The sequence below is a fragment of the Barbus barbus genome (assembly GCF_936440315.1).
Source record: "Barbus barbus genome assembly, chromosome: 40".
Lineage (NCBI taxonomy): Eukaryota > Metazoa > Chordata > Actinopteri > Cypriniformes > Cyprinidae > Barbus > Barbus barbus.
The window spans coordinates 13,743,354-13,758,125 of record NC_136718.1 but is presented as its reverse complement, the minus strand read 5'-3'; the positions used below and the strand labels follow the sequence as shown (position 1 = coordinate 13,758,125).

The 14,772-nt window shown below is 39.1% G+C and overlaps 1 protein-coding gene across 4 annotated transcripts in view; it reads right to left on the bottom strand.

Annotated features, from left to right (window-relative positions):
- The window catches only part of LOC306860027 (arginine-glutamic acid dipeptide repeats protein-like), a 115,211-nt gene that overhangs the window by 13,589 nt on the left and 86,850 nt on the right, over positions 1-14,772 (bottom strand). For all 4 annotated transcript variants that reach the window (XM_079401546.1, XM_079401547.1, XM_079401548.1 and 1 more), the window contains 2 exons: positions 12,765-12,863; positions 5,359-5,439 (listed from right to left, as the gene is read on the bottom strand). In XM_079401546.1, coding sequence (XP_079257672.1) covers positions 5,359-5,439; positions 12,765-12,863 — 180 coding nt within the window. The remainder of the gene's footprint in view (positions 1-5,358; positions 5,440-12,764; positions 12,864-14,772) is intronic.

Here is a 14,772-nt window from a genome sequence, read left to right as displayed (position 1 = left end):
ATACATTTTCCCGAATAACTTGTCCCCCCCAGAGCCAGGATAAATGTGTAAAGCTACTCGTGTATGTGGAATTTCCTCCATTAGCCCTGAATCTCAAAGCAGAAGAGAAGTGTGTGTGCCAGGGAGCGAGAGATACTGACAACGTAAGCTTGGAATTATGAGACATTTCAGAATGCTTCCATCTGCAGAATATTTCTGGAGGGTGGATTATCTGACAAGGAAGGGGCTTACCTCCTATCACGGCAGAGAGAAACACTTTTCCACTCTGATTTTGCCTCGAGAAAACCAACGATGTGTGAGCGTGCGTGCACAAACTGTAATTTCTAACAGATTACGCTTCTTTTCATTGCGGCAGATCGTTGGGGAGAAACCGTAGCTGGACCTTCTGGTCATGTGTGCGTCTGTGTGTAGGATGGGTGCAAGGCCTTAACTCCTGTATTTATACACTCATCCGCACTCAGGCCTGGACTTGAACAGATGGTTTCTGTTTTTCCTGGCAGATTTGTGACGAAGCCACAAAAGGCCCCTGCTTTGACAGTGAGCCAAACGGTTAAGGCTGTAGCTGGCAAATACAGGGGAAGGAGAGCAGCAGAGAATGCAAGGGAGGGCAGCAAGGGGGGAAGAGAAAATGGAAGATAGCAACAGACAATCAAGCCAGCCTGAAGAAAACCTCAAGAGCATTTGCTTGGTTAAACAATGTTTTTGATACGAGAACATTTGGTCACTAGGTACAGACAGACAATGTGCAGCTGTAAACATTAGTTGAGTTGGCACGTGTGCTTTCCGATTCTTGCAAGGGGCCAATTGTGCCCATATACATGGGGGTGGGAGGGACATGCAGAGGTAACAACAAATTCAAGCCTCTGTAACAGGAAAAGAAAGTCCAAAGAAGTTTGACTAACTTACAGCACTTTACATTTCACACTATTACGAAATACTTGATTTTTGCATGTTGTCATATACACACACACACACACACACACACACACACAGTGTATAACTGTAAAAAATTATTTGTAGTATTTTCTTGCTTTTTATTTTACATTTTGTCTCTATATAAATGTGACCCTGGACTACAAAACCTTAAGTTAGTTAAGTTAACTTGGGGTAAGTCGCTGGGGTATATTTGTAGCAATAGCCAAAAATACATTGTATGGGTCAAAATTATAGATTTTTCTTTTATGCCAAAAATCATTAGGACATTAAGTAAAGATTATGTTTCATGAAGATATTTTGTAACATTTCTACCGTAAATATATCAAAAATAAATTTTTGATTAGTAATATGCATTGCTAATAACTTAATTTGGACAACTTTAAAGGTGATTTTCTCAATATTTAGATTTTTTGGCACCCTCAGATCCACATTTTCAAACAGTTGTATCTCGGCCAAATATGTCCTATCCTAACAAACCATACATCAATGGAAAGCTTATTTATTCAGAAAAATGTACCGTTATGACTTGTATAGAGACAAAATGTAAAATGTTGTAAAAAAAAAAAAACAACAACAAAAAAAAAAATTTCTACAGATTTTTACAGTTCCTACTAAGATTTCATCGATAGCTCTACATTTTTTAAATACATTGCAACCAATTTTTGCTCCCACTCTTGCCAGTCTATATTGACAGTCAATATATATGCCGCTGTTATACAGTCGGAGAAGAGCCCTGAAAAAGAAAAATCGCATTGAGAGGAGACGTATATTACTGTAACCTTGCTCCAAAGTCAACAAAGCAATGTAGCACACTGCAAAAACAGGCTCCATTCAAACATGATTGCCCAACCTTGTGGTTAAATCAGGAAAATTCGAGAGGAAAAAAAAAAAAGTGTGCTACAATGGCCTTGGCTGATAGAGCGGTGTGTAAAAGGATGTTAAATAGACAGCAGATCTCTGCTGCGCTGCCGGTTTTCTGTTGGAAAAGAAAGAATAAGCCGTGTACACTCACAGGTCAACGAGGCACAAGCAGAGGAATCAGCAGTTGTGTTTCCCTGCTGTAAGCGCTTTTAGCCAATAGAGGCAAAAGTACACCACAGCAAGACTTTTTGATGGGGGTCGATCTCTTTAATCCAAAAGATCAAGTTGTACAGCCACAGCTTTGTTCAGAAAGCCAGAGAGCAAACAATACACAGGCTTATCTATGCCCACTCTTCATACACACTATACAGTAAGAATTATTATATAAATTATTTGGATAGCTTATCAAGAGAGTCTAAAACATACAAAATGGCCAAGAACACAGAGATAAACAACATTTCCATAAACAACATTTACCAAAACAAGCAGACTATTTTATCAAGCCTGGACAGCTGCTGGCGATCGAGCAGGCCGCCAGTTTTAGCCATTTTAATTAGTGCCCAAGCCCGAATACCTCTAATCACACAAGCGCCTCTCTAGGGCACTGGCTGCGGGGCTAACATCTTTGCAATGAATTCAATTTGACATTTATACAGATCGCACCAGGGCAAACATCTGCTACAAGGTTGTGCCGAGAACAGTTCTATCATCTTGGCCATCTTAGCTTGAAAATTACAGGACCCGAGGGCCAGTGCTGCCTCCTTACCCAATTGGATCCTCTGCAGCTTTACCTCCCTGCAACACCAGCAGTGAAGCTGGATTACGGCACGGCCGCTTTACGATACGGCTGTTTTTCCAACATGACGGAAAATGTCGCCCATACACACACTCATCTCTATTTTACAAGCTAATATTCTTTCTTCCTGCAGGTGCAACTTGCTTTGGAGCGTTACCAGTTAGTCTGCACCCTCCTGAAACAAGGGTCTACCTGGCATTAAAATCCAGAGCAGATTTCCAAGAGTTTAAAGAAACACAGACTGTACTGTAATCATACCAAAATCACATTCAAACAAAACTATTTATAAAAAAAAAAAAAAAACAGCATCTGGAAATCACAAGAAAATTAATTAAAAAATAATTTGTTTTCAAAAATAAATTATAAAATTAAAAAGACTTTAATTCAAATAATAATAATAATAAAAAAGCTGTTAAATAAGAAAAATCTATTTTATATGCATTAAAATAATCACACAAATGATTTGCTCACTAGTTTCATTAGTATGCAATAATCTAAAAAAATAATTTGAAGAGTAGAGAAAATCTTTCTGGGACAGCACATGGACAGAACTGCAAAGCCGTGCTATCTGCGATCTGTAGACACATCATGCCGGGTTTGTTTGGGAACATTTCTTGCACCAGTACCCAAATTATTCCATGACGTTGTCTTTCAAGTGGAGGAAATGGTGGCAGCAAAGAGAGCAGAGACAGTAAGACGACACACCCACTTCCCCAGCTTCCTCTTTTATTTGACATCATATAAAGCATTCCAGAGAGCTAGTCAGGCCTGGTGTGTTTGCACAGCAGTAGGTGGTTAGCCTTGGCACCGGCTCTTTATGAGAAACCCAGCTAATAAGTGCTGAGGGGAAAAATGGGGAGAGGCAGAAAGGCTGCACTGTATCACCCTCTACAGCCCTGGGCATTTAAAAACGCTACGGTCATATCAAATCCTGGACCACATTACCTGGAAGAAATGCAAAGGAAAGAATCTTCACCAGAAAAGAGCAGGAAAGGACTTTGTGTTGGATGAATGAAGGAAAGAGTTTCAGTATATGTTCAAAGTCACACAAGAAAGAGAGATATGGCAAAAGAAATAGGAGAGTGGGAAAAGGACTGTAGAGAAAATAAATCAAGCTTTCCGTGGGGTATTGACTGGCACTTGCACAGAGAGCTGGCTTTCAGCACAAAAGCGACTTCAATCTTAAGCAAAGTGGGGCTTTTTAGAGAACGCTCGCTTTTCTTAGAGTACATTGAACTAACCCCTCAACCCTGCCCTTGAGCGAGACTGCTGTGCCTCCATCTCTCCTTTTTCCATCATTCCCTCTTCTTGTCCTGGTTTTTAGAGTGTGGCTTATGTATGCATGTACGTATGTATACAAATGTCTCCGCATGAATGAGGATTGCTATTAAATAAATATAAAATTATATTTTCAAACATTCTCTCAGGGGTAACAAATCTGTAAAAAAATAAATTTTTAGGGGCTACAAAAAAATAAAAATCATTACTACAAGAAATAAGCAAAACTTGTGCTTACTCTGTCAATACTAAAATCATGATGTCACCATATCTTTTTTTTGTTCTAGGTAAACAAAAACCAACGAGTAACAAATTTCAGCACAAAAGTGCATTGCTGCATTCACCAAACAGGTATCTGGGTGTGTACACACTTAGTTAATAATTATTTGCTCTGTATTTCACTTTGTTGTTTCCTCTACAGGGTCACCCATTTCACTAATAATTAAAAGGGTCATTTCAAATATGAATTTATGGCCAGCGGAATGTGCTGTTCAGTATGAAGAGTCAAACAAAACTATCAATGACTGTAGTACTTCAAGGGTGACAGGTCTTTACACAAATTCCCTCTGGTAGCAGGGATTTTCTTCATTGACTAATCATTGAGCTAAGTCAATACCCCATGAAACATGCACTTGATAACCAACCTATTAGCCACAGCTTGTGTTTCAGTCAATCTGATATGACACTGAGGCCAGTAAAGCTAACAGATGACAAAAAAAACATTGATAAAAACATGTCTACAAATCATACTGTACTTAAAAATGCTCTAAGAACCATAAGTGGTTGTGTATGTATGTATGTATGTATGTGTGTGTATATATATATATATATATATATATATATATGTGTGTGTGTGTGTGTGTGTGTGTGTGTGTGTGTGTGTGTGTGTGTGTGTATATGCGTTTAATGGATTTCTGTAAAATGTTTTATCAGTTTAATAATAAATAGTGTTAATAGTTAAGTTTTTTCATGGAATTTTTCAATTCATTAATGCAATGGTGAAACTAGTAGCTAAAAAAAACATTCTGTGAAATGCAAAGTAATATTTAACATACCCGGCAAATGTAAAAAGGTACAGAACAACGTAAAATGACATGTACTTTTCTAAAATTTCTACTATTACTTTACAAACATTTAACAAATAGCGCTTTAAGCTTAAGATACGTTTTTTCTTTAAGCCATCAGTAATCAGCTGTGTAGCTGTATTGAGCTGTAACCAAATATTCTATAAACAGCCATGATTCTGTTTTAACTAAACACATCTCAGGGCCTCTGTACAAGCACCTAACATGCTTACTGTTAAATCTAATATTCATGCACTCAAGTCCATCCGTAAGCAATGGCTTTCAATCATTTCCCTTAACCTCACCGTTTTCGAAACCACTAAGATGTAGCTTCAAAACAAATGAGAAACCACAGTGAAAAGGAGTTTGTTTTAGTGTCCAAGAACGATATCAAATGTATTCAATAGGAAACAAATGACTTACCGTCTCCTTGTTAGGGAGCAATTCTTTCCGAATCCTAAAAAAGTTTTTCCCGTACTGCCTTAACCCCTTTATGAACCGTTTCTGTTGGGAAAAGAAAAGAGAAAAACAGTTCAAATTAGATTTTTAACCACCCGTAACAATAGACATGAAGCACTACAAATACATTACATTGTGAAACGCAAGGAGAAGAAAACAATGTTGTGATCTTAATCTGAAAATCTCTGCTTGTGCTCAGCTCAGCTACAGTGAGAAATAAAATGAGGGGAAATGACAACAAAAGCAGAAATAGAAGCCGAGATTAAACCACAGCGGAGTAGAAACACGATGGCAGCTCATCTGAAATCTTAGTGAAAGTTCAACAAGGCGATATGCATATGAGGGTCGCACAACACTGAAGTTCAAAGCCGAAACTGAACTTCAATAAGTTACGACGAATCACACACTTCTCCCTGATCTCACAATTTGCATGCTCGCACTTCAAACAGCTGTCTGATTCCTGCGCAAAGTCCTAGAATTACAAACCCATTTGCTTACAGTTACTTCAAACAAACAGAACTTAAGCTAACAGTTTTTAAATAATCAGGTTTATGAATGTGAAAAACGACGCTAAACAACAAGCAAGCACAGTTAATAAATAAAACTCACTTAATAAAACCATAAGACAATAACTTTTACAACAAACCGAACTCCCAAAATAAAATGTGTTTATACAGACTGCTGTAATACAAAAGGAGAGTGCAGCTTGAACGCTTTTCTATTCCTTTAAGAGCCACAGACTGTGAGCCATAAAAAGCGGAGGCAGAAACATTCATAACCAGCGAAGCAGACAACCAGCAGATTTACTTTCTTGTTCCAGCAGCGAGCCCCGCTCCACAGTAATCTCAGTCAACGGTCCTCAACAAACAAACTGTTCGGAAAGCCTGTGAAAAGTCCACTCGGCACACGACCCAGATCTCTACGTCCACTCGCAGGCAGTAACAAAATTGAGGTGCAAATCCACAAAGTCTCCGAAGGTACGTCGTTTTTTTTTACGAGCAAGAGATAGCTTGTCACTCTCTGCTCCTCCACTACAAAGGGGAAGGCTTTACATGTGATCTTTCTGCTAGAGAGCCTCTGGTCTGCGGCTGGCCGGAAAACCTGGAGCGGAGTTGTGCGATGCATGGCGGATCGGCTGGGCTGTGCCACACATGCATGTTCTGAGAGCTCTCTTTAAGCGTGTGTGTGTGTGTGTGTGTGTGTACACACATCAACTCTACATCTGCTCTTCTCATTACTCAAACTCCAACCCCCTCATGGTGGTTTTTACAAGGAAACCGTACAGTTTCACCGAACACAAACCAGCGAGAAAAAGCCAGGGCGATCTTTGTAGAGAATTTAAACGTGGTTAAAAGTCGACTGCAAAACCAGTCATGGAGTTCCTCCACTGCTCTTGGCAAACTTCTTTTCTAATGCATATTGGTTATGTAACCGGGAACTGTTTACACATGGCGTTTAAAAGAACAATCTTCAGTGAGGAAGGGAGGGAGTATTACTTGTTTCTCTTTACAAGATTTGAAAAAGAAATGAGATGTTTGAGTATAATGCTGCAAATTAAAACTACAAGCTTAAAAAATTTCATCTACCCTCAGTGGGGCCTCCATTACAGGTTGAGATACTTAACCAAAAACCACCAGAGACTGCACATTTCATCTGTTGTGGTAAAGGGTGCAACGATCACAGGTGCAACAACAGCCACTTAACCAGAACAACTTTAATCTCACACTGATGAGTATCTAACAGCCTCATGTGTTAATGAATCCCCAGCCTGGTGACCACGGGTCTAAGGTGTGTACATGTGCATTTTGTTTAACACGTTAAGCGTTAAAGGGATCCTCACGCGCCTTCATTATCCAAGGTCCCGGATCCTGACCAGCAGGACAAAAATCAATTACACCTGCCAGAGTGGCGCATGTTAGCAGCCTGATTATGTCACCTTAATTATGTTTCCACTACTGTAATATTTAGAGTGCACTGCAGGTAGGCAGCTACGTGCACGGCCGTCTCGTTCGCTGCGTGTCGGCTCCACTTTAAGGCTCCATTTCAGCTGCCTGGGCTCGCTGCACTCTGAGCGCAACTAATAAATCATCCACCAATCTGCTCCATGAATTGCTCTGCCTCTGCTACGATTGCTCCGGCCCGCCGTTGCTAGGCAACAGGGCAGATGACGGGAGGGGCCGGAGAACGAGGGGCGAGTGGAGGAGGGGCGAGAGGGGGAGGCAAGCTCTACCGAGTAACCAGCCGCCCGCTCTGTCGAAACAACAGGCTTCTTTCTGTCAAAAATTGTTCCAGTGCGCTGGCTCTGCTTTCTGCCTCTCTTTCTGTCTCGACAGTGCTCTATTGTAAAAGAGCGGGGAGATGGGAATACAGCTGAAAAGGCTATTGTGATGCGTGCGCACTTCCTGTCTAAATCATAATTGTTAAAAGCTGTAAAACTGGTTAAGATCATTCGAGCATGTACAAACAGATGGTGTCAGACCACTCCGCACAAAACACACTACGTGTGTCCAACACAAACACACACACACACACACACACACACAAGTGTCTGGCAGTCTTCAAATACCAGGAATGCCTAACATTTAGCTCAATGGCACAAACACAGGGGGTCTTATGAAATCAGTGTGCTTGGCCTTTCGCTGAGGCTGCTATGGGCGAAGACGAACGACTTGAGTATATGATTACAGTCGCATATTATATCACACAAATACGATTCGACGTGACGGCAATGATGGCGGCACTTTGACACAAAGCGAACACAAAGAGAGATGAGAGCCAGCCCACATCCTGTCCATTTCAACCTTACATAACATCAAAACCACAACAGAAAAGAAGAGAGAAGTGAGGGAGAACTATCAAAGGCCCAGACGTAGTACTAGTCCTATTAATATGAGCAGATGCCTGGCATTGCTTCTAAATCAGGCAGTCGCTGCCGCCGCTTAAGCGTTTGCTTGAGTCTATAAATATGCATAGATTCAGCTAAACCGGAGCTTTTCTTGTGTACTGTGTAAAACCAAAGGTGACAGGAAATACTCCAACACACCCTTCCTGCCTGCGCAACTCTCATGGCAATAAAACTTTAAATCTGAGCGCAACTGACTCCACTTCACACATAACTAAAATAGCAGAGTGAGAGAGAAAATGTCTCCAACCAAATCAGTGGTTGCAGGTCTCTTTATATATCATTTGATAGAACTTAAACTGTATTTAAATTTTTTTATATATATTATTTATTAAATATATTTATTTATAATAAATTATATTAATATAAATAGACATGTAAATATTTTCAAAATATATAATGTATGCGTGTGTTTATATATACACAAATATACACAGTACACATGCATATATTATGCAAACAAAAACTTATTTTTGATGTGATTAATCGCGATTAATCATTTGACAGCACTAATAAACACACCGTTTATGTTTTATATATTTTAAATATTAACAATATATATTTTATATTAACAAATAGTAAATATATTTATTTTAACACACATATACATACATTATATATATATATATATATATATATATACACATACATACATACATACACACACACACACACACACTTATATACACACACACACATATATATATATATATATATATATATATATATATATATATATATATATATATATATATATATATATATATATATATATATATATATAAAAATAATCAAACATTTACATGTATAAATTTATATTCATATTAAATATATAAACATAACATTTTTCCTAAATATATACACATGCATGTATGCGTATTTATATATACAGTACACATACATATATTATGCAAACAAAATCTTATTCGGATGCGATTAATCGTTTGACAGCATATATCAGAGGTTGCATTAGACTTTAAATTTGTCCGTCAAAATGACGGTCGTAAAAATTGTCAATCTATTACCCATCATTTTAATTTTCATATTTTAATTATAATAACCCAAGTAATTGCTTTTATTTTTGTTTACATTTTCATTTTTTAATAATGAACCTAAAGGACGAGCATATAGGCATTTATTTATGAAGACAACAGATGAACACAGACTGCGTCACTTTTCATGTTCAGTTCGATTTCTCTGTTTTAATAGATTCTTATTTTTATGAACCAATATCGTTTCTTAACTCCCAATCGATGCTGTTTTCATTTGATGAATGCACAGTAGGCAATAGGTTAAGCTTTGTGCGTTGTTACTTTTGATACGAAATACAGTCTCAGATTTCAAATTCTGTCCATTTTATTAGGAAATTCAAGCAACAAATACAGTTTTGGTGCTCTTTAATGTGGCGTGATAGATCGCTGTAGACACCTCAGATCAAGTGATTCGCTTTACAAATACTCGCCTGTGTGAAATCAAAGGCATAGCAAAAGACTTATTTTTGTTCTGGAGACGATCGCGCGCTCTGCTGCCTCATTGGAGCACACTCTCCAACTGGACAGGCCTAGGAATTACAGTTATAAATTACATTAGATCACCCTCATTGTAATCTGCCAAAGTGACGGTCGGCATTCAGATTTTTCCGTCACTGCTAAAAAAAATTCCGTCAATGATGGAGAATTTTCGGTTAACGCAACCTCAGAGATATATACACACACACACACACACACACACACACACACACATACACAAAATGTTTGAATTTAGTGGTTACTGGATATTAATCAGTGTTCATTCATAACACGATATGCAAATAGTGTATTTTTGTAGTAATTTGTTAATAATCATTCCTCAATTACTAAAAAAGACAATGTACATTTATTGTACTATTTTATATATTTATACTATTTTATTAAACAGTAAATTAACATTAGTATATTTCAAAGCTAGATTTTAACAACATTTTTGTACAATACTTTCTGTTGGGTTGGGTCACCACTTAATGTCCCATGTAAATTCTGGGTCATAAAGCAAACCGGTTGAAAACCACTGAGCTAAACAACCATGTAAACTTCTAAGTGGGTGGTCATTTTCATGGTCCACAGGAAAATGTCATAGTCTGCTGTACCGGGGAAGGTTTTAAAACATTCTTCCCATCTCCAAAGGCCCACCTCTCTTTATTCATGTGCACTGAGATTAATATTAAGGAGGGAGGGGTTTGATTGGAAAAAATGTGCAGGCTTCATCGTTCGCCACTGGGGGGCTGCAGCCTTGCCAGGTTACCCGCTGCCGCGCACAGAACTTCAACTATCTGGAGCTTCACGCTGTCATTCGTCAACCTGTGACAAGCCCAAGATAATACGCAGCAGGGCAGAGGAGCAGATAGTAGTCCTCACTGTGGTCATATATCAGACACCCTGAAACACAACACTCTGTGCTCTTTTTCTGCTTGTGTTTCACAACACAGTGAGCTGAATTTTTGGGCACCACAGGCACACTCTCTTAAAGGGATAGTTCACCCCAAAATGAAAATCATTCACTCCCCTGCATGTCGTTCTAAATCTGACGTTCGTTGACATGAGAATGATTAATTAGCAGATTTACATTTTTAGGAGATCTACCCACTATTTGTTGGGTAATTAACTACACTACCTTCCAAAAGTTTGGGGTCAATACGTTTTTTTAAAAATGTTTTTTAAAAGCGTCTTTTTCTCAGCAAGGCTGCCTTTTAATCAGAAACAGTAAAAACAGCAATATTGTAAAATATTATCATTTGAAATAGCTTTCCTATTTGAATACATCATGTACATACATTTTTTTTTAAATAATGGCATAACCAATTCCAAAACAAACAATGAGGCTCTTTTTGGTATGTCTGCATACAATATTTATTGTGTTTAGATGTGTGCTAAATTGAAAAATGTGTTTTCATGAAATCTGTGTGTTTTCATGATCGACCACTGCTGTTACTCTGTGCATTTGCGTAGTTAAGCCCAACCCTAAGGGAAATATATATTTTTTAAAAACTCACAGCGGACTAATATTTCTTACACTGCATTACTAAAATGGCTTACAAGATTAAAGGGTGTTACATATGACATGCCATTTTAGAGCATTACTGCAGGATCTAAAAGAATTCTCCAGATAATCTGTGGCACGCTGAAAGCGCTGCAGGCTAGACGAAGGGAAGAGAGGCTCCGAGGGCCGTGTCGAGTGGCTGAGGGAGACGGGTGACAAGTGACCCTGAAGAGGGGATGATTCTGTCATTTCTGAGACAGTCACTGTCACTTTTATTCACATTTCAAAAAGGAGCGATGGAAAAAGAGCAGGAATAATGAGTCCGTGGACCTGCAGGCTGAAAGAGAAAGAGGGAAAGCGAGGGATGATAAATAAATGAGGAGCAGCGGGGCTGAAGCGAGCGTCCAAGGTCAGGGGTACATTTACACCTGTCCCTCAAGGCTGCAGGGCTGCAAAAGCACAACTTGAAATCAGATCGGGGGAGCGGTGTCCTTGACAGTGCAGCGGTGGCCTGGCTGGGTTACAGATGGGGAGGAGGGGGCGGCCTGCCTGCCCCAAACAGTCGCCTGCGGGGTGCGCACACACCACAGAGAAAAATTCCAACAGTGGTGTAATCGAGGCCTGCGCTCATGCAGTATTTATTCAGCATCTCTATTATTCATCTCAGACAGACTGTTATACAGTTCGCGTCACACACGCTTCTCCCGCGTACATTAAAAAACAGGCCCACACTCGGTTAAACATACCGATGCAAATCGATATGCACAGGCTAATTGATCTTTTTTAATGGGCTTGCTGGCACCATTAACATGACCCATATTTTGAAAATTCCGCCTTGTAGCTTTTAGTGAGTGTGTACATATGTACATATATACTCACACAAACATGAGTATTGATTTTACTGGGGGAAAAAAAAACTGGCATATTAAAGCCTCTTGGGATGGAAACGAGGTAGTAAACATTTAGGACACTTCTTGAATATTTATGTTTAGAAATCAAGTTCACTTGGTTATGCAAGGAGTGAGGTTTCGGCACTGTGTGCGAACCATGAATATGTTATAAGGTCATTTATATATATAAATAAATGGTTTGTCCTGGGCTTTTCTACGATTCTATGGGATAAGGTAAATGCATAATCGCATTTCAGGTTGTTATAGACACCACTGATCTCTTTCTATCTTTGTTTTCCTTATATTTTAATGACTGAAGCACAAAATGCTTTCAGGTATTTGGATCAAAACTTAAGTCTCTAACACAAGCCGACCAAGACTTTCTTTCCCCCTCCCTCACTGGGAAGATTTATTCCACAAGCCATAAACAGGATGCAGCTGCCCTGTTCTGCTAGATGAGTTGGAATCCTGAGCGCTTTTCAGCGGACGACACAAAGCCAGTAATGCAGTGAAATCCGGCCTTCTCTTGCCACATAATGAAGAAAGTTAACTTGTTCACTAACCACTTCATCCTCTGACCAGCACTTCTCAATCAGCTTGGGCACTGGTTTCTTCACCAGCCGCTGCAGGGCTTTTCCTGCATCATAGCTGCTCTCATGAAGCTGTATGAAAGAAGACAGAGCACAAATTCACATTAATGATAGTTGTTTTGGAAATGTACAAATATTACAGTTTATGTTTTTTATGTAGTCAGCTATACTACCACTTACCGTTTAAATATGTAACTACTTAATGCTATCATCGGAATAAATCATGTGAAAAAAGTTAGGGTACGAGTATTAAACTTACAATAACATTTACTAAATGCGTTATTAGCAGATGCTAATAAAACTGGAGTTAAAACCACAAGAAACAAAACAAGTAAACCTAGAACATACCCTAATTGAATCATAACGTGAGTCAACAAAACGAAATTACTAGTAAAAATACTAGTAAATACATTAAATTTAACCCTAACTTACTAAAAGGTGAAAATACTAAAAAGAGTAAAGAGTAATAAATCCAAAAAACACCCTAATTTAATGGAAAATTGATACAGGAAGTGTGAAACTATCGAAAACAGCTAATGCAAAACAGTTGAGTTAGTAGATGTGGCTACTTTTAGCTAGTTGCTCCACTTCTGATTGTTACAATATGAGGAAGCCATCATATCGGATTGCTATCGACTCATTTTTCCCAGTGTAAGGACAGCCAGAACACTGTAACAGTGACTGGCTCCCTATAAACGTGTCAGATAGGGTGAGTTTGGACAGCTGGACTAGAAATCTGAAAGCCATTAAGTATTGAGCAGGCAGATGAGTGTGAACTCAAATAACCTCAAATATACTGCCAAAAAAGCAGCCACGCAAGCCTCAAGGGTGACGCCGAAAAACACTGCAATATGACTCAGAGCGTCCAGACAAGCTGCTTATTATACTAGCCATTAACAATGGAGCGTTTTGTCGCAAACTGATGTCAGTCACTATTTAAAGACTTAAAAGTTTCCCACATCAGGTTTGTTTAGAAAAATGGTCGAACACAGAACAATATTTGGTAGAAGGGAAAAATGCTTTTCCCCACATCTCCACTGGAGACATTGGTCGGTTCAAAACACACAATTCAGCATCAGTGATCATTACTAATATGGCTACAACAAAGGAGCTTGTCAAAGGCAAGCAGGTACAAGACTGAGGCACAAGGCGGTTCACGCTGAAAGCACATTGGAATTGCAGATGAGTGGAAAAAGGTCAGGAAATGGTGAACCTCGGCTCACATTAATTCTCAGCTTATCCACTTCTCAGTCAAAATGGAAATGTCATGTTTATTGCATTTCAGGTTCATTTGTCGAATGCTTTTTTTAAAGGCTAGCGAAGACAAGGAGAGGAACTAGTTTGATAATGGCTCACAGGCTGTCCAATATGGGCATTAGCATGAGTATATCACGCTGTACGTTCTGTACTTGACTGGGTAACTTGACCAGTGGGGGCTGATAAATTCGGCTTTGCGAAAAGCTCAGCTGTCAGGGGCCACTGTGCATTAATGAAGCGATGAATTACACCCCTCTTGTTCAGACATCTTACAATCGCAGACATCACTGAGGAGCTCTTCAACACCAATTTACTAGCGTGTTTTGATGGCCCCTGGTGCCTGTGTCTTTCCCGAGGCGAGGCTGTGTTCAGAGAGCGGCAGCCTGTGGTGCACCGCTGAGAAGGTGAACGAGTGTGAGTGAAAACGATGAGGGATTTTTTTTTTTCCCATCTTTTGACAATTAGGCATGAAGCCTGCTAGGGACATCTTACTTCACTGTGTCTCTTTGGTGCCGGGTGCTTAATTGGCCAAGACAAATTGGGTTTTAGCTACTATACTGAGCAAGTACAAGGTACTTCCATGCGGCATATACAGACAGATTTGTACGTCACTCTTACATTACTTTGAAGGTCAAGATAATGTGTCACAACCACAGACCACACAATTAATAAAACCGAGAAGTAAATAGAGCCACAAAACCTATGTAATAATCTCTTTTAAACG